General features: G+C 33.9%; 1 protein-coding gene and 1 pseudogene across 2 annotated transcripts in view; one reads left to right on the top strand and one right to left on the bottom strand.

The window, feature by feature from the left end:
- The window catches only part of ADAM10 (ADAM metallopeptidase domain 10), a 127642-nt gene that overhangs the window by 38287 nt on the left and 70020 nt on the right, over nt 1-19335 (top strand). For both annotated transcript variants that reach the window (XR_006729826.1, XM_045530224.1), the window contains exons 3-4: nt 6376-6494; nt 9117-9275. Coding sequence is in view for 1 of the 2 variants with exons in the window: in XM_045530224.1 (XP_045386180.1) it covers nt 6376-6494; nt 9117-9275 (278 nt within the window). In the remaining variant the exon portion in view is untranslated. The remainder of the gene's footprint in view (nt 1-6375; nt 6495-9116; nt 9276-19335) is intronic.
- LOC123642992 lies at nt 14676-15381 on the bottom strand (annotated as a pseudogene).

The following is a 19335-nucleotide window of genomic DNA, read 5'->3' as shown; positions in this document are numbered from 1 at the left end:
TATACCACTCATACATACATTTTTAAAAATCCATTCATCTATTGATGAACATTTGGGTTTTTTACATCTTTTGACTACTGTGAATAGTGTTACTATGAGTGTACAAGTATCTGTTTAAGTCCCTGCTTTCAATTTCTTTGTGCATATACTTAGAAGTGGAATTGTTGGATCATATGGTAATTTTATGTTTAACTTTGTGAGAGACCACCAAACTGTTTCCTGGAATATAATGATTTTTATAAGGCAACATTCACTGCACTCTTTCTGACCTTTGAGCCAAAGTTTAAAAATTCAAGAATCAGCTTATATTTTCAGATAGTTTTTTTATTGAGGGCTTATTGCAAAACTAAGAAGGTAGTATGTAGTTTGTTAGTTAACAACTTTTTATTGTTAGTGTTTTATAATATGTTATCCAGAAGGAATATTGCAAAGAATTTGTATTTTATAAAATATTAAAATAGCATAAGGATATGAACTATCAAACCGATGGTGGTAGAATTAAGAGTAGGAAATTGGAATCCAGTGGCTTGGTTAATGGAATACATTATGTACATCTTCCGATTACTCATTTGTAGTTTATTTTATGGATTGTGACAGTCTTTAATTCAGTCTCTCTTTTTTCTACTATTTATCTGCCTTCTAGGCTCTCTCTCATTTCTTCTTCTGTTGATGTGTGTTTTGGACGCAAATTAATTTTGATATTAATAAAAGTGCATTTGGGGATATGTTTTAAAATTTGGTTTTTAAAAATTATTTGTGCTACTTGACTCTGCATATATAATTGAGAACTGATTTTATATGGAGTTTTAATCCAATTTAAATCAATACTGTTTTGTGTACATGAGACGGTTTTCTTTTTTCATTTATTTTTAAATTTTTTTTTTTTTTTTTTTTTTGAGACAGTGTGTTGCTTTGTTGCCCTGGCTAGAGTGAGTGCCGTGGTGTCAGCCTAGCTCACAGCAACCTCAAACTCCTGGGCTTAAGCAATCCTACTGCCTCAGCCTCCCGAGTAGCTGGGACTATAGGCATGCGCCACCATGCCCGGCTAATTTTTTCTATATATATTTTGGTTGGCCAGATAATTTATTTCTATTTTTAGTAGAGACGGGGTCTCGGTCTTGCTCAGCCTGGTCTCGAACTCCTGACCTCGAGAGATCCACCCGCCTCGGCCTCCCAGAGTGCTAGGATTACAGGCGTGAGCCACTGTGCCCGGCCTTATTTTTAAATTTTTAATTGACATATTTATGGGGTACGTGTGATATTTGTTACATGCATACTGTGTGTAATGATGAAGTCAGGGTATTTGAGGTATCCATCACTTTAAGGATTTTATCATTTCTGTGTGTTCCCCACCCCTAGCCACTGTTCTTATATTGAACTTAAATGTCTTTTTGAAGTTTTTACCCTCTTTTTGTTTTGCCATGTAGAATGCTAATGCTCTCACTTAAAATGGTTTTAGGGTCCAACAATTTTGGTGAATAGTAAATGCCAAATGATAAATAAATATTTAGTCTGTTTAATGAAGATACTCTTTTAGAGATAATACATATGATGATAGATTAATGATTTTTCAAAATATTGTGATTCTTTATAGAAATTATATGCCTTTATTTGTAGACAACGAGATCTATGTAGAAAACCCTAAGAAATCTATCCTAAAACTACTAGAAATAAATGAGCCTAACACAAAGTCACAGGATACAAGACAAACATACCAATAAGAAAAAGAAATATTTTTATGTACTAGCCACAGACAATTAGAAGATGAAATTTTAAAAACAATCTCATTTACAACAGCATTTTAAAAAATACTTAGGAACAAATTTCAGTTTTATTTCTTCATTTCCAAACTGGATGTCTTTTATTTATTTTTCTTGGCTGACTGTGCTAATGAGGACATTCAGTACAGTGTTGAGTAAAAGTGACAGATGTGAACATCTTTGCCTTAGTCCCAGTCTTATGAGAGAGAAGTACTCAGTCTTTCACCTTTAAATATGATAATTGGTGTTTTATAGATGCATTTTATCATGTCTTTTCTTAGTTTGCTGATAATTTTGTTTTTGTTTTTTCCTTTTTAAATTTATTTTTCTACTGCTGAGCATTTTTATCATGAGTGGGTGCTAAAATTTGTCAGGTGCTTTTTCTATACTTAATGAGATCATTATGTGGCTTTTCTCCCCTTGGAATATGGTGAGTTACATTGACCATTTTAGAATGTTAATCTAACCTTTCATTCCAGAAATAAACTACATTTACTCATAATGTATTGTCCTTTTTATATATTGCTTTGCTCAATTTTCTATTATGTGGTTGGATTTTTGTGTTAATGTTCATAAGAGATTTTGGTCTGTAGTTTTCTTATAACATCTTTGGTTTGGGGATATAGGGTGATGTGGGCCTCATAAAATGAGTTGAGTACTCTTCGCTCCTCTTTTATTAAAAGAATTTTATAGGACATCAGAACTGTCTGGGCCTGGTGTTTTCCTTTTGGTAAAGTTTTAAATGATGAGTTCAGTTTCTTTAGTAGATAACAGGGTTATTCAGATTTTCTATATTTTGTGATAGTTTTCATAATTTGTATCTTTTAAGGAATTTTTTAAATCTAAATAGTTGAATTTATTTTCATTAAGTTAATAATTTCATTATTATTTTTCAAATATCTGCAGTACTGTTAATGATGTCTTCTCTTTCATTCTTCATTGGCAATTCATTTTTGAATGATCTTTTTATTGAATATAGAATTTAGGTTGACATTGCTTTTCTTTCAGTGTTAAAAAAAAAAAGAGGCCAGGCGCGGTGGCTCACGCCTATAATCCTAGCACTCTGGAAGGCCGAGGCTGGAGGATCTCTTGAGTTCAGGAGTTTGAGACCAGACTGACCAAGAGCGAGACCCCGTTTCTACTAAAAATAGAAAGAAATGATTTGGACAGCTAAAAAAAAATATATATATATAGAAAAAATTAGCCAGGTGTGGTGGCGCATGCCTGTAGTCCCAGCTACTCGGGAGGCTGAGGCAGTAGGATCGCTTGAGCCCAGGAGTTTGAGGTTGCTGTAAGCTAGGCTGATGCCACGGCACTCACTCTAGCCTGGGCAACAGAGTGAGACTCTGTCTCAAAAAAAAAAAAAAAAAAAAAAGATATTCCAGTAACTTCTAGCTTGCATTATTTCTAATGATAAAGTCAGCAGTCATTCTTCATTCTCATGCCTATAATCAGTGTCTTTTTCTTGGTGGCTTTTATGATTTTCTCTTTATCAGTAGTTTTCAGCAGTGACTGTGGTATGTCCTGGTGTGTTTCCTTTGTATATATCTTGTTTGTTAAGCTTCTTAGACCTGTGGGTTTATAGTTTTATCAATTTGGAAGAGTTTTGTTCATCATTTTATCAAATACTTTTTCAATCTCCTTCTTTCTCTTACTGTCTCATGGGTTACTGAGGCTCTTTTATTTTTCTTTTTGAGAAGCCTTTATTTCTCTATACATCAGGTTGGATAGTTTGTCTTTAAGTTCACTAATATTCTTTTCTGAAGTCTCTCAGCTGCTCTTAAACCAATCCAGTGATTTTGTTTTTTAATTAAATAAATTTCAGAAATTATGTTTTTTAACTTTAGAAGTTCGTTTCTCTCTGCAGCTTCTGTTTTCTGTTCATGCTCAAGTGTTTCCTATAATTCTTGAACATATTTATACTATATAGATAATAAAGTCTCTATCTGCTAATTCTGTTACCACTCATTTCTATTTTTTTTTCTTTTTATGAGGGATGTCTGGAAAGTATATGGCCATTTTGTCCACGTATCCATTGTTCCCATGGCTAGATACTTTCTGGACAGCCCTTGTGTTTTGGGTCACATTTTTTGCCTCTTTATATCTAGAGATTTTTAATTGGATATTTAGCATTTTGATTGTTGTAATATTATCTGGATTTTTAAAAAAAACTCTTTTAAAATAATTGTAGATTCACAGAAGGTTGCAAAGAACCATACAGGGATATCTTGGGCATACTTCCCCCAGTCTCTCCCAAAGTCAACAACTTATGCAAGTATAATACCATATCAAAACTAAGATTAATGTTGGTATAATGCATAGAGTTTATTCAGATTTCTGCAGTTGTATGTGTACCCATCCTGAGGTTATCTAGGGGCTCTACCCTAAGTCATCTCATTAGCGTAAACTCAGGTATGTGTGAAACAGACTCATGAATAGGAATGAAGACACACCTGTCACTCAAGATATTCCAAAGGTTTTAGGAGCTTGTATCAGGAACTAGGAACAAAAACCAGATATAGTTGCCCCTCCGTATGTATGGATTCTGCATCTGTGGATTCAACCAACCTTGGATTGAAAATATTCAGAAAAAAATTAGGATGGTTGTATCTATACTGAACATATATAAACTCCCCCCCATATCATTATTTCCTAAACAATATAGTATAACAACTATTTACATAGCATTTACATTGTATCAGGTATTATAAGTAATCTAGAGATGATTTAAAGCTGCAGTCCCCAATCCCCCCACCACAGACCAGGGCTACACAGCAGGAGGTGAGCAGCGAGCAAGTGAGCCAGGGAAGCTTCATCTGTATTTACAGCCGCTCCCGATCACTTGCATCACTGCGTAAGCTCCGCCTCCTGTTAGATCAGCGGTGGCATTAGATTCTCATAAGAGGCTGAACCCTACTGTAAATTGCACATGCAAGGGATCTAGGTTGCACGCTCCTTATGAGAATCTAATGCCTGATGATCTGAAGTAAAGCTGAGGTGGTGATGCTAGTGCTGGGGAGCAGCTGCAAATTCAGGTTATCATTAGCAGAGAGGTTTGATTGTACAATAAATGTAATGCACTTGAATCATTTCAAAACCACTCCCCCACCCCCATCCCCCATCCGTGGAAAAATTGTCTTCTGAGAAACCCATCCCTGGTACCAAAAAAGTTGGGGACCACTGATTTAAAGTATGTGGGAGAATGTGTGTAGGTTATATAAATACTACACCATTTTATATAAGGACTTAAACATCAGTGGATTTTGGTATCCTTGGGGAGTTCTGGATCCAATCCCCCATGGATACTGAGGAATGACTTTATATTTTTTATTATACCACAGTCTTGTAGTATGGAAGTAATCTAACTTATGTTCAAGTATGCTTAAGATAAATTTCTAGAAGTGGAATTCCTATATGAAAGGCTATGTGCATTTATAATTTTGATTTCCTACAATAGAGATTGAACCAATTTATTCATGTCACAAATGTGTATAGTAATTGTATGTTTCTCCATACCACTCTGTGTTTCAGATTTATAGCAAGTATTTTAAAGAATAAGATTCTTTACAGTACTCATCAAAATGTACTTATTAAAAATAAATAGTTGAACTTAATACTTTTGTTATATTTGTCATAAAAAACATTGAGTAGAAATTCCATCATGTGCAGACTTCTATAGCAATTGTAAAAGACTTGATAAAGTTTTAGGAATTTAGTAACAGTAGCTAATTTGTTGACATTTATTGCATATATCCTATGTGCCAGGTACTATCTTAAAGACTTTACAAATATTATCTCTAATATTTAAAATAATTCTATAAGGTAGATAGAATTTATTACCTTCATTTCATGGACAGGAATCCTGAGCTGGTGAATTTTAGGTTTAAGATTTGATTCTAAGTTTGGTTCTAAACTCTAGATTATTGTCATATCTTCAGTTAATTTTACTTCAATATTTTAGTCTTTTCCTCTTCCTCATAGAGGACAGTTAGAATGACTATGATTTCTGCCATTATCCTGTTCTTTTGGGGTTCCCAAACTGAAATCTGCAAGAATTAGAAGCCCCAGGGAATAATTAAGGATTTGAAAGGTTGTGCATGTGTGTGTGTATGTAAAAGAAAGCATGCACACTTGCCTTTCAGAGAAGAGATGTTAAATATCTAATATAGGTGCCACTTTCCTATGTATTTTCATACTTGAGTTATGGAAAGTAGGAGAAAATGGCAAAGCTGTGGAATTACTAGAGAGGGAAGACAGATAGTGATGAATAACAGTAATTGGGCCAGGAAGCTTGTTTTTGTCTTTTTATCTTCAAGTAGCTCAGTTTCTGTTTGATCTTGTTTTACCATGTAGGAATCAGCCTGTAGACATTTATTTTTTTAATATCCTAGACAGTTAGTGTTTAATTGTATATAATTTAGAATCATACCCCAGCTAATAGGTTGACTTTTAGAACAGAGTCATTATAAGAAAATCTTGGTCAGTGTATTTTCAAAATAGACAAATTGTGTGACATGGTCCATATTTTGTACACTTTTTTATTGTAAAAAATAATTGTTTAAAATTTGGATCCTTTTAATTTCAGTTTTTTCCCCCTTCCCATTCCATTTTACAGACATTTCAACCTACGAATGAAGAGGGACACTTCCCTTTTCAGTGATGAATTTAAAGTAGAAATATCAAATAAAGTACTTGATTATGATACCTCTCATATTTACACTGGACATATTTATGGTAAGTTGAACCTTAACAGAACCCTTTTAATTTTTTTCTACACAAAGAAATATATATTTTGAAACGTAAGCAAATATTTCAGAAAAACGGCATAAATCTAGAGGATTTAATCACAAAGGGTAATGGTCTTTGAAAAATGAAGTCATCTTTGGATTTATCTTTACATGTAACATGTATGTTTAATAGTGAATTGTGGAATATCTGACTTCTGAAAGGTCTAAAATTTGGTCACTCCCAATACTTCCAATCTATTAGAGTTTTCAAAAAATTTTAATGACTTCTACAATTTTCTGACTTTCCACCTAAGAAACTAGCAGTAACTTTTCTGTGTTTTGTAAGAAAATAGGAAAAATCCAAAAGGAAACTGTAAAGATCATCTTAACAGCCAAAAATAATGTGACAGAGTCATTTGTAGGGAAATCCTCCCAGGACCTTCCTTCTTCAGCATTTATTTGCTTTTGTTCACAAGTCTAACAAATTTCTCTTACTGCATCAAATTTAAAAGATGTATTTGGGCTGGGCATGGTAGCTCATGCCTGTAATCCTAGTACTTTGGGAGGCCAATGTGGGAGGATCACTTGAGGCCAGGAGTTCAAGAACAGCCTGGGGAACATAGGAAGACCATGTCTCTATAAAAAAATTTAAAAATGAGCCAGGAATGGTGACACATGCCTGTAGTCCTAGCTACTTGGAAAGCTGAGCTGGAGGGAATTGCTGCAGCCGGTGCTTTGAGGTTGCAGCGAGCGGTTTGTACCACTGCATTCCAGCCTGGGAGACAGAGCGAGACCTTCTCTCTAAAATAAAAGGTGTATTGGGAGTCATGGGTGGCACACTTACCCCAATTAGGAAGTTACGTCTGACCTAGTGTGAGAAAAATTATTTATAGGAGTCATAAAAAAGCTGAAAAAAAATCAAAATCTTCTTAGGATTATTGGAGAGGGGTAAAATGTCATTGTGTTAATGTACTCTGCACATAATAAATACTCAAGATTCTCAATTATTAAGACAAAGTTAAAGTGTTTGAAATTTCATTTCTACATATTAGATTTCTCAGAATCATAACATGAAAAATTAAGCGCTTAAAGAAATGTTTATTTTTTGATTATACCAGATAAATGAGACATTTCTGTACTTAAAATTTCTCTCACTTGTAGGTGAAACTGAATTATTAAATTCTTCTAGCTTTTTGTACTCTTACAGTTCTGTAACCAAAGGAAAGTGTTTTTCCATCAGTGTAAGTTTTATATGTTAGATTGTAGTGTTCTATAATTTTCTTGATCATTTATCTTGCTGGACAAATAATTTAGTAGGCCCTGCCCTGCCCTTTTTTACTAGGTGATGGTCAAGAAAAGTACAAGACTATAAATGAGTTTGCACATAAAAATGATGTCCTTTAAAATACTAGTGTTTGGGCTCTTAGCTTTATTCCATGATTAACTCAAAGCCAGCTAATTAATATTATTCTATGACTCAGAAATTACGGAAAGCCTGATTTTTATTTTAATGAGAGGATTTTAATGGTCAAATTTAAGGTTTAAAGTCCCCTCCCTCCCTTCCCACCCTCTTATGTCATTTGATTTTGGTGCTCAGCTTTACGTTGTGATTAAGAACCAAAGGTCCCTTTTTGTGTGTTGTTTTCTTTCACTAAAGAAGTGTAATTGATGGGACAATATTACAATTCTTTGTCCAATATTTTAAAAAGGATTGTAGATGTACTTTTGTTCAAATTACTTCTGAAATATTTGACATTCTTCTATTTAAAAATGTATTTATAAAACCTAAATGTAGCATGGAAGTCAAAAGAGTCATGTACAATATATCAGGAGGGAAAGGAGCTTTTTTTCTTCTTGTAATTAAAGCAAAATTTTCAAAAGATACTTATGTCTTTATTCTGGTAGTACATATTTTATCAGTTGTTCTGCTTGCCTGTTTCTAAGTTAGTTTAACAATTACTTATTGATGACTACTGTATGCATGCCAGGCACTGCTAGGTGCTAAGAATATGATTAACAAAACTGATAATCTATTTTACATTGTTGTTATTAGTAGTGATATATGTTTTACCTAAATACTAATTGCTGTTCACATCTCAAATTCAGCTTGATATATTTTATGTGAAAATTAATTTCCCCAGTAAATTTGTATTCAGGATATTTTATATATATGTGTGTATATATTCATGTATACACACATATATATAAAAGAATGGCTTTTTTTTTTTTTTTTTTTGGAGACAGAGTCTCACTCTGTTGCCCGGGCTAGAGTGCTGTGGCGTCAGCCTAGCTTACAACAACCTCGAATTCCTGGGCTCAAGCAATCCTCAGTCTCACGAGTAGCTGGGACTACAGGTGTGCGCCACCATGCTCGGCTAATTTTTTCTGTATATATTTTTAGTTGTCCAGCTAATTTGTTTCTATTTTTTTAGTAGAGATGGGGTCTTGCTCTTGCTTAGGCTGATCTTGAACTCCTGAGCTCAAATGATCCTCCCACCTCGGCCTCCCAGGGTGCTAGGATTACAGGCGTGAGCCACCACAACCGGCCAAGAATGGCTTTTTAAAGTAGAATGAATTTAACATTCATGTGCAAATTAAATTTTCAGGAATTTGTTGCTTTCTTTAATAGGTGAAGAAGGAAGTTTTAGCCATGGGTCTGTTATTGATGGAAGATTTGAAGGATTCATCCAGACTCGTGGTGGTACATTTTATGTTGAGCCAGCAGAGAGATATATTAAAGACCGAACTCTGCCATTTCACTCTGTCATTTATCATGAAGATGATATTAGTAAGTACTTAAATTTTATCAGATAGCCTTTTGCAAAAAGGCATATGAATAGTTAAAACTGTGTGGAGACAAATGAAGCCTGAGCTGTTTTTCTTCCTAAGCTATTATCAGGCTAGGAAATAGTTTTCACAAGCAAAGTCTCAATGTAATGAATAAAAGATCTATATAATGAGGCAATTTCCTTGTCAATCCATGCCAGTTCTACTTTGTTGATATGATACAACTAATTCTATTTGAACTATGAGTCAACCAAATCTCAAATTCTATATTTTGACATCCAGTCAGTTTAATGTGTGTCGCCTACTGAAGGTAGAACAGCATCACTGTCTTATGTAAATTTCAGTGTGGATGTTTGTGCAGTGTTTAAAGAACATTTTAGGTATTTTTAAAATTTCTAAATTCTTTGAGTATGTTTTTTTGGAATCTTGGATCTTGAAATTGTGATCTCAAGAGTCCAAGTTTATCGTGGATTTTGTTCTCTACCATAATCTTTATATGATGATAATCTGTTGGGAGTATTCTGTTCTGTGTTTTAAGAATAGAAAATGTATTTAGACTTCACCTTTTAATTCTATTGTGTGTATATCCATAGTTATCCAATCCCAGGAATGCTTCATTGAAATGCTACAGAAATACATTCCTCTAATTTATGTGCTTCTTGAATATTCAGATACTATTATTTTTAAAATTTTCTCCCTGACCACCAGGCAGAGCATATATTATTATTTTTTTTACTGTAATTAGACTAGTCTCAATTTTTGCCTACTTTCCTAACTTGGCAGCTTCCTTCTATATTCATTTTCCTTTTCACAGACAGGAATTTATTGTCAATAGTTTCATTCTCTCCTCTAGTGATATACTGACAAGTTTTAGCCATTTTGAATTTTTACTCCATCAACTTTGACATATCTGTACTTAAGTCTGTCTAACTGCTTGTTGTGTCTGCTGCTGGATTGCTATAGAAAATACCATGAGTATTCTAGGTAGGATGCCTTTATGATTTTAGCTACTTGCTAAATCATAAATTCATTAATGTTCCTTGCCCATTTTTTCACTCATCTCTATTTGATTCCTTTGCCAGTTTCGCCTCCTGATATTTCAAACTCTACATTTTTCTTCAAACTCCAAACTACAGTCCTCCTTCATAAGTAAGGATATGAATTCCTTTGCCTTCCTGTTTTTCTGCTGACAGAATTATTATCTACCTAGTAGTGTCTTGCTTTGTAGTATTCTTAGTAATTTAGTCTTTTTTGAAGGTTTACCTCCCCTACCTGGGTATGTAAGTTTTCCAAATACAGTTTGTTTCTTTTGCTCCTTTGATATCCCAAATATCATTTGTCTGTGCAGCAGATTCTTTATAAATACTTAAGAAAATCTTGGAATATTTTCCTAGAATATTATCTCAAAATCAAATAAGCCCTTTTGGGAAGGAAGGAGAGGAAAAGAGTAATTTGACAGATTGTCTTTTCCTTCTGATCGTATTGGAATCATACTTTTTCCTTTGCTTTGTACTTCCCATCAGTGCCCTCTGCTGTATTTGATCTGCCTGTTATGATTTCTCTTGTTTTCCTCCTTTTGTTACCTACTTGTGTATAGTTTAAGCATATTCTCCCTTATTTTCACTTTCATTTCTTTCTTGTAATATAGTTGTATTGTTCCCACATTGCATCCTACAGTTCCAAATATCTTAATTTATGTCAACCTTTCTTTTTACCCAAAGATGATGGGTTAGCTTGGAGGATCAGTGACATTGGCTATGACTTAGTTTTCTATTTTCTTTGGCATTTAACTTTACCGTTGATTTTGTCTCTTATTTTATACTTGTTCAAGTAAATATATGTTTGTGGGAAGGAGACCCTTTCTCATTCTTTTAATTATTAAATATCAATAGTGGTATTAGAACTTAAAAGTAGTAATGTTCAAAGTTATTTTGTTTGTAACTTCTCTGGTAATTGGAAATGTAGTAATTAATATGAGAATGGGAGTATGGGAAGGAATTGCCTTAAACAGAGTTCTTAATGTTTACAAGTTTAGACAATTACTTTTGAACAACTATCTAAATATCTGTCAAGTGAACTGTGGTTTAAGAAACGAAAATATCCATGAATTAACTTTTTAATTCCTAAATAGTTGCTATATGCTACATTCTAAACCAGGGTTGGCAAACCTTCTGTAAAGGAACAGATAATAAATATTTGTGGCTTTGGAGGCCATGTGAGTTTTGTTGTAGCCACTCATTCTGCCATTGTAGTGCAAAATCAGCTGTAGAAATTCATAAATGAATGAGTGTGGCTGTTTTCCAATCAAACTTTATGGACACTTAAATTTGAATTTCATATAATTTTCATCTGACACAAAATGTCATTCTTTTGATTTTTTTCAATTATTTAAAAATGTAAAATTCATCCTTAGTTTGCACGCCAAACAAAAACAGGTGGCAGGACTCATTTGCCCTGCAAACTGTAGTTTACTTACTCCCATTCTAGAAGATGGGTAGATAAATTTACTTTTAATTGGCCCTTTAAGCTCTCCGTGTAGAGTATCAAAGGATCTAGAAATAGCATTAGTAGGAGTAGTTATTATGGCTTAATGTGTACCTGACACTATATATAGTTCTTTAGTTGAATTGTTTATTTTAATCCTCACAATAACCTTGTGAGATGTAGGCGCACATATTATCCCCACTTTTTAGGTGAGAAAATTAAGGCTTAAAAAACTTATGTCACTTGATTGTGTACCTCATCTTCTTTACTTTGTGCTCTCTGCTTCATTCATGGAAGAAAGCTGTAAGTTGTCACTGCCTTTATACTCCAAGGATTTCTGGAGCTTTTCTGAAATCTGTAAGCCTCCCTAAAACCATACATTTGCATCTCTTGTTATTTTAAGCCAAATTCTCTCCTTAATATATTTAGCAATGGATATTTTATTTTTCAGCTAACAGAAAGGGAGAGGATACCTTTTAATGTATATTATTATTTTCGTACAATTTGCTTAAGTGTCAGTAATTTATTTTTACAACTAAAGTATTACATGATTGTTTATATCACTGTGTAATGCCTAAGTGAATTTGGTATCCCTGTATGTGTTATCCTTACCAGAAGCAAATGGATAGGGGTTTTGATGAGAATTTGGCTACCCTCCTCTTAATACTGTTTTTGCAACTATAGGCATCAGTGTATAAAACTACCAAGGAAAAAGATACTGCTACACTGGAAAACCTTGGGGAATGGCTTCTGAGGCTATACCAGAACACAGAGACAGTTTTCAGTGAAAATATTTAATAACTTGGAAGGTGTTTTAATATCCATTTAGATGTGATGGTGATAACTACCTACAGTTATCAGATTAAAATTCACACTTGTTCAATTCTGTACTTAGGTAGTAAAAAGCACTCTCTCCTAGGACATAAAAGTGTGAACAGTTATGACAAGGTAAGAATATCACTTAATCTTTTGCACAGTTTATTTTAAAGAAACTGGGAAAAACACTGTCCTATAAACTATAATAGTAGTAATCTTATTAACATGGACAAGTTTTAGGGATGTTTGACTACATGATTGCTTGTAATTATTAGTTGTAACAGTGTACCTTTGTACTCTTTTGTGTACTACCTATCCAAGAAATAACAGTCTGAGTAATTTTCCCATGCTATACCTGTATAGAAATGCTTAATCTCCGAATTAAAAAAATTCAATTAAGTATATCAAGCTACAGAATAAGTATTGATATATTTGGATTTATTCTTTTCATTTCAAATTTATTTATTTTCTTCCATAGGAAAGCCCAGAGAGCTTGAATTTGCCTAAGCCTCGTAGTAGTAGAGCTCCCCTACTTTCAGCATATGTGCTAACCATAGCTATACTTGTCTCTTCTTTCTTTTGTGCTTCAGTGGGAAGCTCTATTATTTCTTGTTGTGAAAAATTGAGATTGTTAAACTTTATTTTACTATTTCAAGATGGAGGCCTCCTCATTCACGTGGAAGTCTCATTTGTGGAAACTTCAGGATATTGCTTCTGTAACCTTTAAAAAATCAATTAGTTCTATATTGTGGTGTTTTTTTCTGTCACCTTTATTGGTTTGATTCATATTTTGTTTTTGAAGTTGTTGACATAAATGAGTTTTGTCACAATCAGTAAGGCTTCCAGCTCTTTTTGTGTTACTGTTAGTAGGAGGGAGGGACAAAAAGAAGGAAGAAAAGAGGGAAGAAAAAAATTGAATTGGTAGGTATTGATAATAGATAGCATTGGTCAATATCTGATATTATCAGATTAGTAATGTCATTCACAAGTAACAGGAAATTCTGAAGACTGTCTTAAAAAGGGGTCTGGCTATACTTTGGTCCAATCTGGAGCTTGGAAATCTGCTGTGCATATTGAGTTGTGATAAATGATGGTAGACAGTTGGAAAAGTTGAAGTGTAGAGTGCTCTAATTGAATGGCTTCAGAACTCCCACAGTGTATATAAGTGTTTTGGTTAATCTTTCTACTATGTGTTTTAATTTACATACTTTAATTAGCATTGGTCTTAAATATAAACTTATTACAGCATAGAATGTTATTTGAAAGAAATATAAAAATTTTGAGACATTGTTGACTTTGCTTTTGTCCTCAGTTAATCTCTAGGGAAATACAAATTTCTCTGCACAACTCAGAGGGACAAAAGTGGAAAAGTTGAGGTGGCTATGATAAATGACAGTTATTTTAAAAATAGTATTTAATTAGAAATGTATGATACTAAATTAGAAAATTAGAAACAGTTTTAAAAGATCAGATAAACAGAGACGACAGCGAGGGGCTTAATTCTTTTTGACAGAATTTGGAACAAATATCCCTAGCCTTTTCATATTATGCAGTCAGAAACTTTATATGTTTATTTATATAAAAAGAAATCAAGTTGAGAAAATTTTATATCAAGGGCTTTTCGGATTGGTTATCATATATGTATCTAGGTATGGATATGATATGTGTATATTCATATTTATTACCTTTATATATAAAATATATTTTAGCTATAATGAAATATAATGAATCATTTCAGAAATATAAGATTTTTTAAAAATAAAAATTAGAAGTCTTCAGAATGTCAACAAAACAGCTACAACTTTTTTTTAATTACAGAGTGGTATTCAGTTAACAGAACAATAATTATTTCTTATAAACTGCGTCAGAGACAACTGAAGATGAAAAAGCTACCATCCCCATATATAATTAATTTGTACTGTGCACCGTAAGAACCTGCTTTAAATTTCCATTCCAGTTTACAACCCCATACTGTACTAGGCAAGGTTAGTGGCTACTGAACGTGTCAGCAAGACAGAGCTGTTTAAAGACACATTTGGTAATGTATCATTTATCCAATAAGACATTGTACAGTTAAAAACAAATCTCACAGTCTTACACTTCAATTTTTTTTCTTTAAAAGGAATGAGTTGTGTACAGGGAGGTTAAATGCTTTATAGACAAGGGAAAAAAACTGTACTAGGACCAACTTATCATCTTCATCTTTTTCACCTTCCTCTTCTTCATCTTCCTCTTCACCTTCCTTGTCTTCGTTTTTTTCTTACTTTTTTTCAGCCCTGATGACTCCCTTTTTTGCTGCATCAGGCTTTCCTTTTCTTGTAATGCAGCAGTATTCTTTTTGTAGTTTTCCTTCAGCTTAGGAGCTTTCTTTTCATAAGGCTGCTTGTCATTTGCAGCAGTGTTATTCCACATCTCTCCCAGTTTCTTTGCAACATTGCCAGTGGATGGGCCAGGATGTTCTCCTTTGATTTTTGGTCAATGCTCAGAACAAGACAAGAAAAAGGCCGCAGGAGGCCTCTTGGGTGCATAGGGATCCTTGAACTTGTTTTTTGTTTCTCCTTTAGGAGGAATATAAATTTTCATTTCTCTTTCATAACTGGCCTTGTCTATCTTTGCCATGTCTTCAAATTTTTTTTTTCTCATTAGCAGACATGGTCTTCCACCTCTCTGAGGACTTCTTAGAGACCTCTGAGAAGCTGACTGAAACATTTGGGTGCTGCTGCTAGTGCTTCTCCTGGCAAGTTTACACAAAGAGTGCATATGATAACATTTTGCCTCTTCAGCTTCTGAGGATCTCCTTTGCCCATGTTTAGTTATTTTTCCTCAGCAAGGAACAGAGTTGCCCAGTGCCTGTCTGGCTGTCATTTGCCCTAGCACTGTTTCAGTGGAGCTCAATGTACTGCAATGGCTGTCAGAAACATACAGTTATTTAAAAATAACAAAGCTTATGTTGTAAAACAACACCTGAAACTCACCTGAAAAAGTAAAATTCTATTTGAAATTTTTATTGTTTTCTTCTGAGAACTATCCTCATGATTTTGTTTTGCAGTGTCTGAAGTGTTTTACAAAGAGATTGCAATAAGAAATTCTATAATTTTAGCGTTGCAAAAGGCACTGGAATTCAATGCTCTGTTTACAGATGAGGGAAACTATGTCTGGGTATGGTGGCTCGCACCTGTAATCCTAGCACTTTGGGAGGCTGAGCCAGAGGATCAATTGAGGCTAGGAGTTTGAGACCAGCCTGAGCAGGAGTGAGACCCTGTTTCTACCAAAAATAGAAAAATTAGCCGGGTGTGGTGGCACATGCCTACTGTAGTCCCAGCACCTTGGGAACTTGAGGCAGGAGGATCACTTGAGCCCAGGAGTTTGAGATTGCAGTGAACTATGATGAGGCCACTGCACTCTAGCCTGGGAGACAGAGCAAGACCCTGTCTCAAAAAAAAAAAAATACAAATAAAAATAAAGATGACAGAAACTGAAGCCTAAAGAGTCTAAAACTTGTGCAATATAGTATCATGACAAAGATTGGTATCTCTTGGCTTCCACTCCAGTGCTTTTTTCTGTTACATTCTAAGGAGAGAATACTCTAAAGCCTGCTGAAAGGCAGAGGACTAAGTGACAATAGAGACATTTACAGAGAGGGTTTTTAAAAAGTTAGGAGAAAGCTAAGGCTTTTTTATTTTTGGTATCATTATTGATTTTAGAGAAGGTTAGTTGTATTCACTACTGAAAAATAGAGCATATTTATGTTTTAGATTTAACTTTTATGAGAAATTATAGAAAAACTAGAAAAAAATAGCATTTAGGAGTATATACATGTTCTAGGGATAAGAGGAGCTAAAACTCAGTCTTTCACATCTATTATAGCACAATTCAGTAATTCGTGTGTATGCTAGTGACCTTGTGAGAGTGCCTGAAGACATTGGTCCAGGTCTCTGGCCCGCCCCCAAAGAGCTGCTTTTAAAGAGGCATTGTGAGATCTGATTTATTATAAAAATGTTAAATTCTGTTCATGGTTTGTACATTTGGGGATTAGGTAATCTCAATAAGCAATCTTGTTATATTTACATTTGAACATTAGTCTAGGAATTCATAGATGTTAATTTTACTAGTTTTAGCTACTAGAGAGTCTAAGAATCATGGGTTTAAAAGCAACCTTGTAGATCAATTAGTTAAAATTGTTTTAGGGTTTAATTCATTTGCTCAAAATCATGTAAATTATGGCAGACATGGTAGGGAGAAAGCACAAGAGGTAATGTGTCAGAGAACTGAGGCATGGTGTATGTGTGGGAAAAACAGTTAGAATTAAAATCAGGGTGATGTGTTAGAATAGCTTTGTAATCTTATACAAGTAACTTAGTTTTTCTGGGTCTCATTTTCTCCAGGTATGAAATGAGGGTAGCGGCCATAGCACTAAATCTCTTCTAGAAGTTAACAGTTCTAAAGTGCTTTTCCTTTAAAGGTGGAAATATTTTTGTTTGTGCTGATTACCAAATGACTATATAAAATAAACATTCTTGTATGTAAAGTAAATAGAAGATGAAGTGTCTACCACCATTAACATTTTTGTGAATGACCCTTCAGATCTCACTTACATACTATTTTAAGTTTCATTTATAGCATATCTTAGATCTCTATATCAATAAATATAGCTTTACATTTTTCCTTTAAATGACTACATAATAATATTCCATTGTTTCATTGATGAATGTGTTATTTACCAACCCACCAACTAATGGACATATAGATTATTTCCTCTTTTTTACTGTTAAAAATTGCTTTAGTTAACATTATTGCACATATTTTCCCCCTCAGTATTTGTTGTGATTATTTCCTTAAGATTAATTTCCTAGAAGTAATATTGTCAGACATTTAAATTTTGATATATATTACCAGATGACTCTCTAAGAAGATTATACAAATTTATACTCTTATAGCTAGAAATTCAGTACTTATTTAACAATATCTTATCATACAGTCTGTAGGCAACTGTTTCACAAAAAATGTCTCATAATTTTTTTAAAATACAGGATTCAAAGTCCACACGTTGCATTTGGTTGTTACATCTCTAGTTGTTATTAACTTTTTTTAGTAGCTTAATTGAGGAAAAATTGATATACAATAAACTGCTCATTTTAAAGCATATAATTTTTTTTTTATTTCAGCTAATCAGGGGGGTACATAAGTTCAAGTTATATACATTGTACATGTCCCGCCCAAATTTGATAATTTTTGACATATCTTTATTTCTGTGACATTGTCACCACAGTCAAGATAGTGAACATATCCATCATCCCCCCAAACTTCCTTCTACTCAGTGTAATCCTTCTCTTCTTCCTACCCATCCTACCCCCCTTTCCTCAGGCACTAATCTATAGGTTAGTTTTCATTTTCTAGAATTTTATGTAAATATAACTATATATTATCTACTTTTTAAGAAAACCTAGCTTTAACTCAGCATAAGTATTTTGAGATTCATTCTTGTATTAAAAATTCTTTCATGTTTATTGGTGAGTAGTATTCCATTATACATTCACCTGTTAATGGACAGTTGGGTTGTTTCTAGTTTAGGGTTATTATAAATAAAACTATAATGGTTTTTATATCACTTGTCAAGTATTGAGTAAAGAGAAGATAAATTTTGAAGAGAGACATGGTGAAAATGTGATAAATGCTGTAACAAAATGTCATCAAAGCACTGAGGGTGGTACACCCTGAGGGAGCTTTTAGGCAGATTTAGGAAGACTTCCCAGGGGAGGTGGCATTTGACTTGAACCTTGAATATAAGGGATAGACTTTTGACTGCTGGAGGAAAGAATCTGTGATGACAGAAGGGTAGCTATTATGCTGACTGCAACTAATTCTTTTTTAGCTGTCATAGCTTGGAATCTTCAGAAAAGGAAAGAAGCTGGCATGTTCTTTTGCCTGAAATCACCCATTTACTGCTGTGTATAGGTGTTTAGTCCCAAGACAAATAAATGGAAATAATGGTCACTTTAAATCAGTGTGTTACAAGAGTTCATTTCAAGCTTTAGTTATGTTTTACAGGCTTAATGACTGATTTAATTTGTTAATTAAACATTATTTAAGAGCCTAATCTCTACAAGACACTTTTGTATTGTGGATACAATGATGAATAGGGCAAAGTTTCTATCCTTATCCACTTAAGAGTCTAGTAATTCTATTTGCAATTGATCAGAAAAATAAAGCAACGTTTCTCTTATTCACCTGACTTATGATCCCTTTTGCTGACAACAGTAACCCTTTCTTTCTAAAAACCGTGAATGGGGAGTGACGTGCCTGGCCCAGCACCTCATCTCTGCGTCCTGGGAGATCAGTGTTGTGAGTGTATGTGAGGACTGTCTTCACTTCCTCTACTTCCCACGGACAACCACACTATACTCGTCTTCATGCTCCCTCACCTTCCCAAACAGAAACTAGATGTGGTAATTGTGAAAAGGTACAAGGGAGAAAGGAACTCCTGTACACTGGAATTAGAAGGGGAAGGAACATTTAGAGACCTTCCCTCTCTCCAAACTCTTCATCTCTCCTCAAAAAAAAAAGCAAAAAGCTACTCTTCCTTTTATTCTCCATCAGCAAATCCTTGTTGATATTTGGCAACTTTGGAAATCAGTGGCAACTTTCATGGGCAAGGACCTCACCCCATGCATGACACTCTTTTTTAATTTGTTAATAATTAAATTATGTAATACATTTATTAATAATTTCTATGCATAATTATTATTTGAAGTCACTCTTTT

Source organism: Lemur catta, chromosome 1 (genome assembly GCF_020740605.2).
Source record: "Lemur catta isolate mLemCat1 chromosome 1, mLemCat1.pri, whole genome shotgun sequence".
Classification (NCBI taxonomy): Eukaryota; Metazoa; Chordata; class Mammalia; order Primates; family Lemuridae; genus Lemur; species Lemur catta.
The sequence above is the reverse complement of the archived record's forward strand: the minus strand, read 5'-3'. Positions and strand labels throughout refer to the sequence as shown.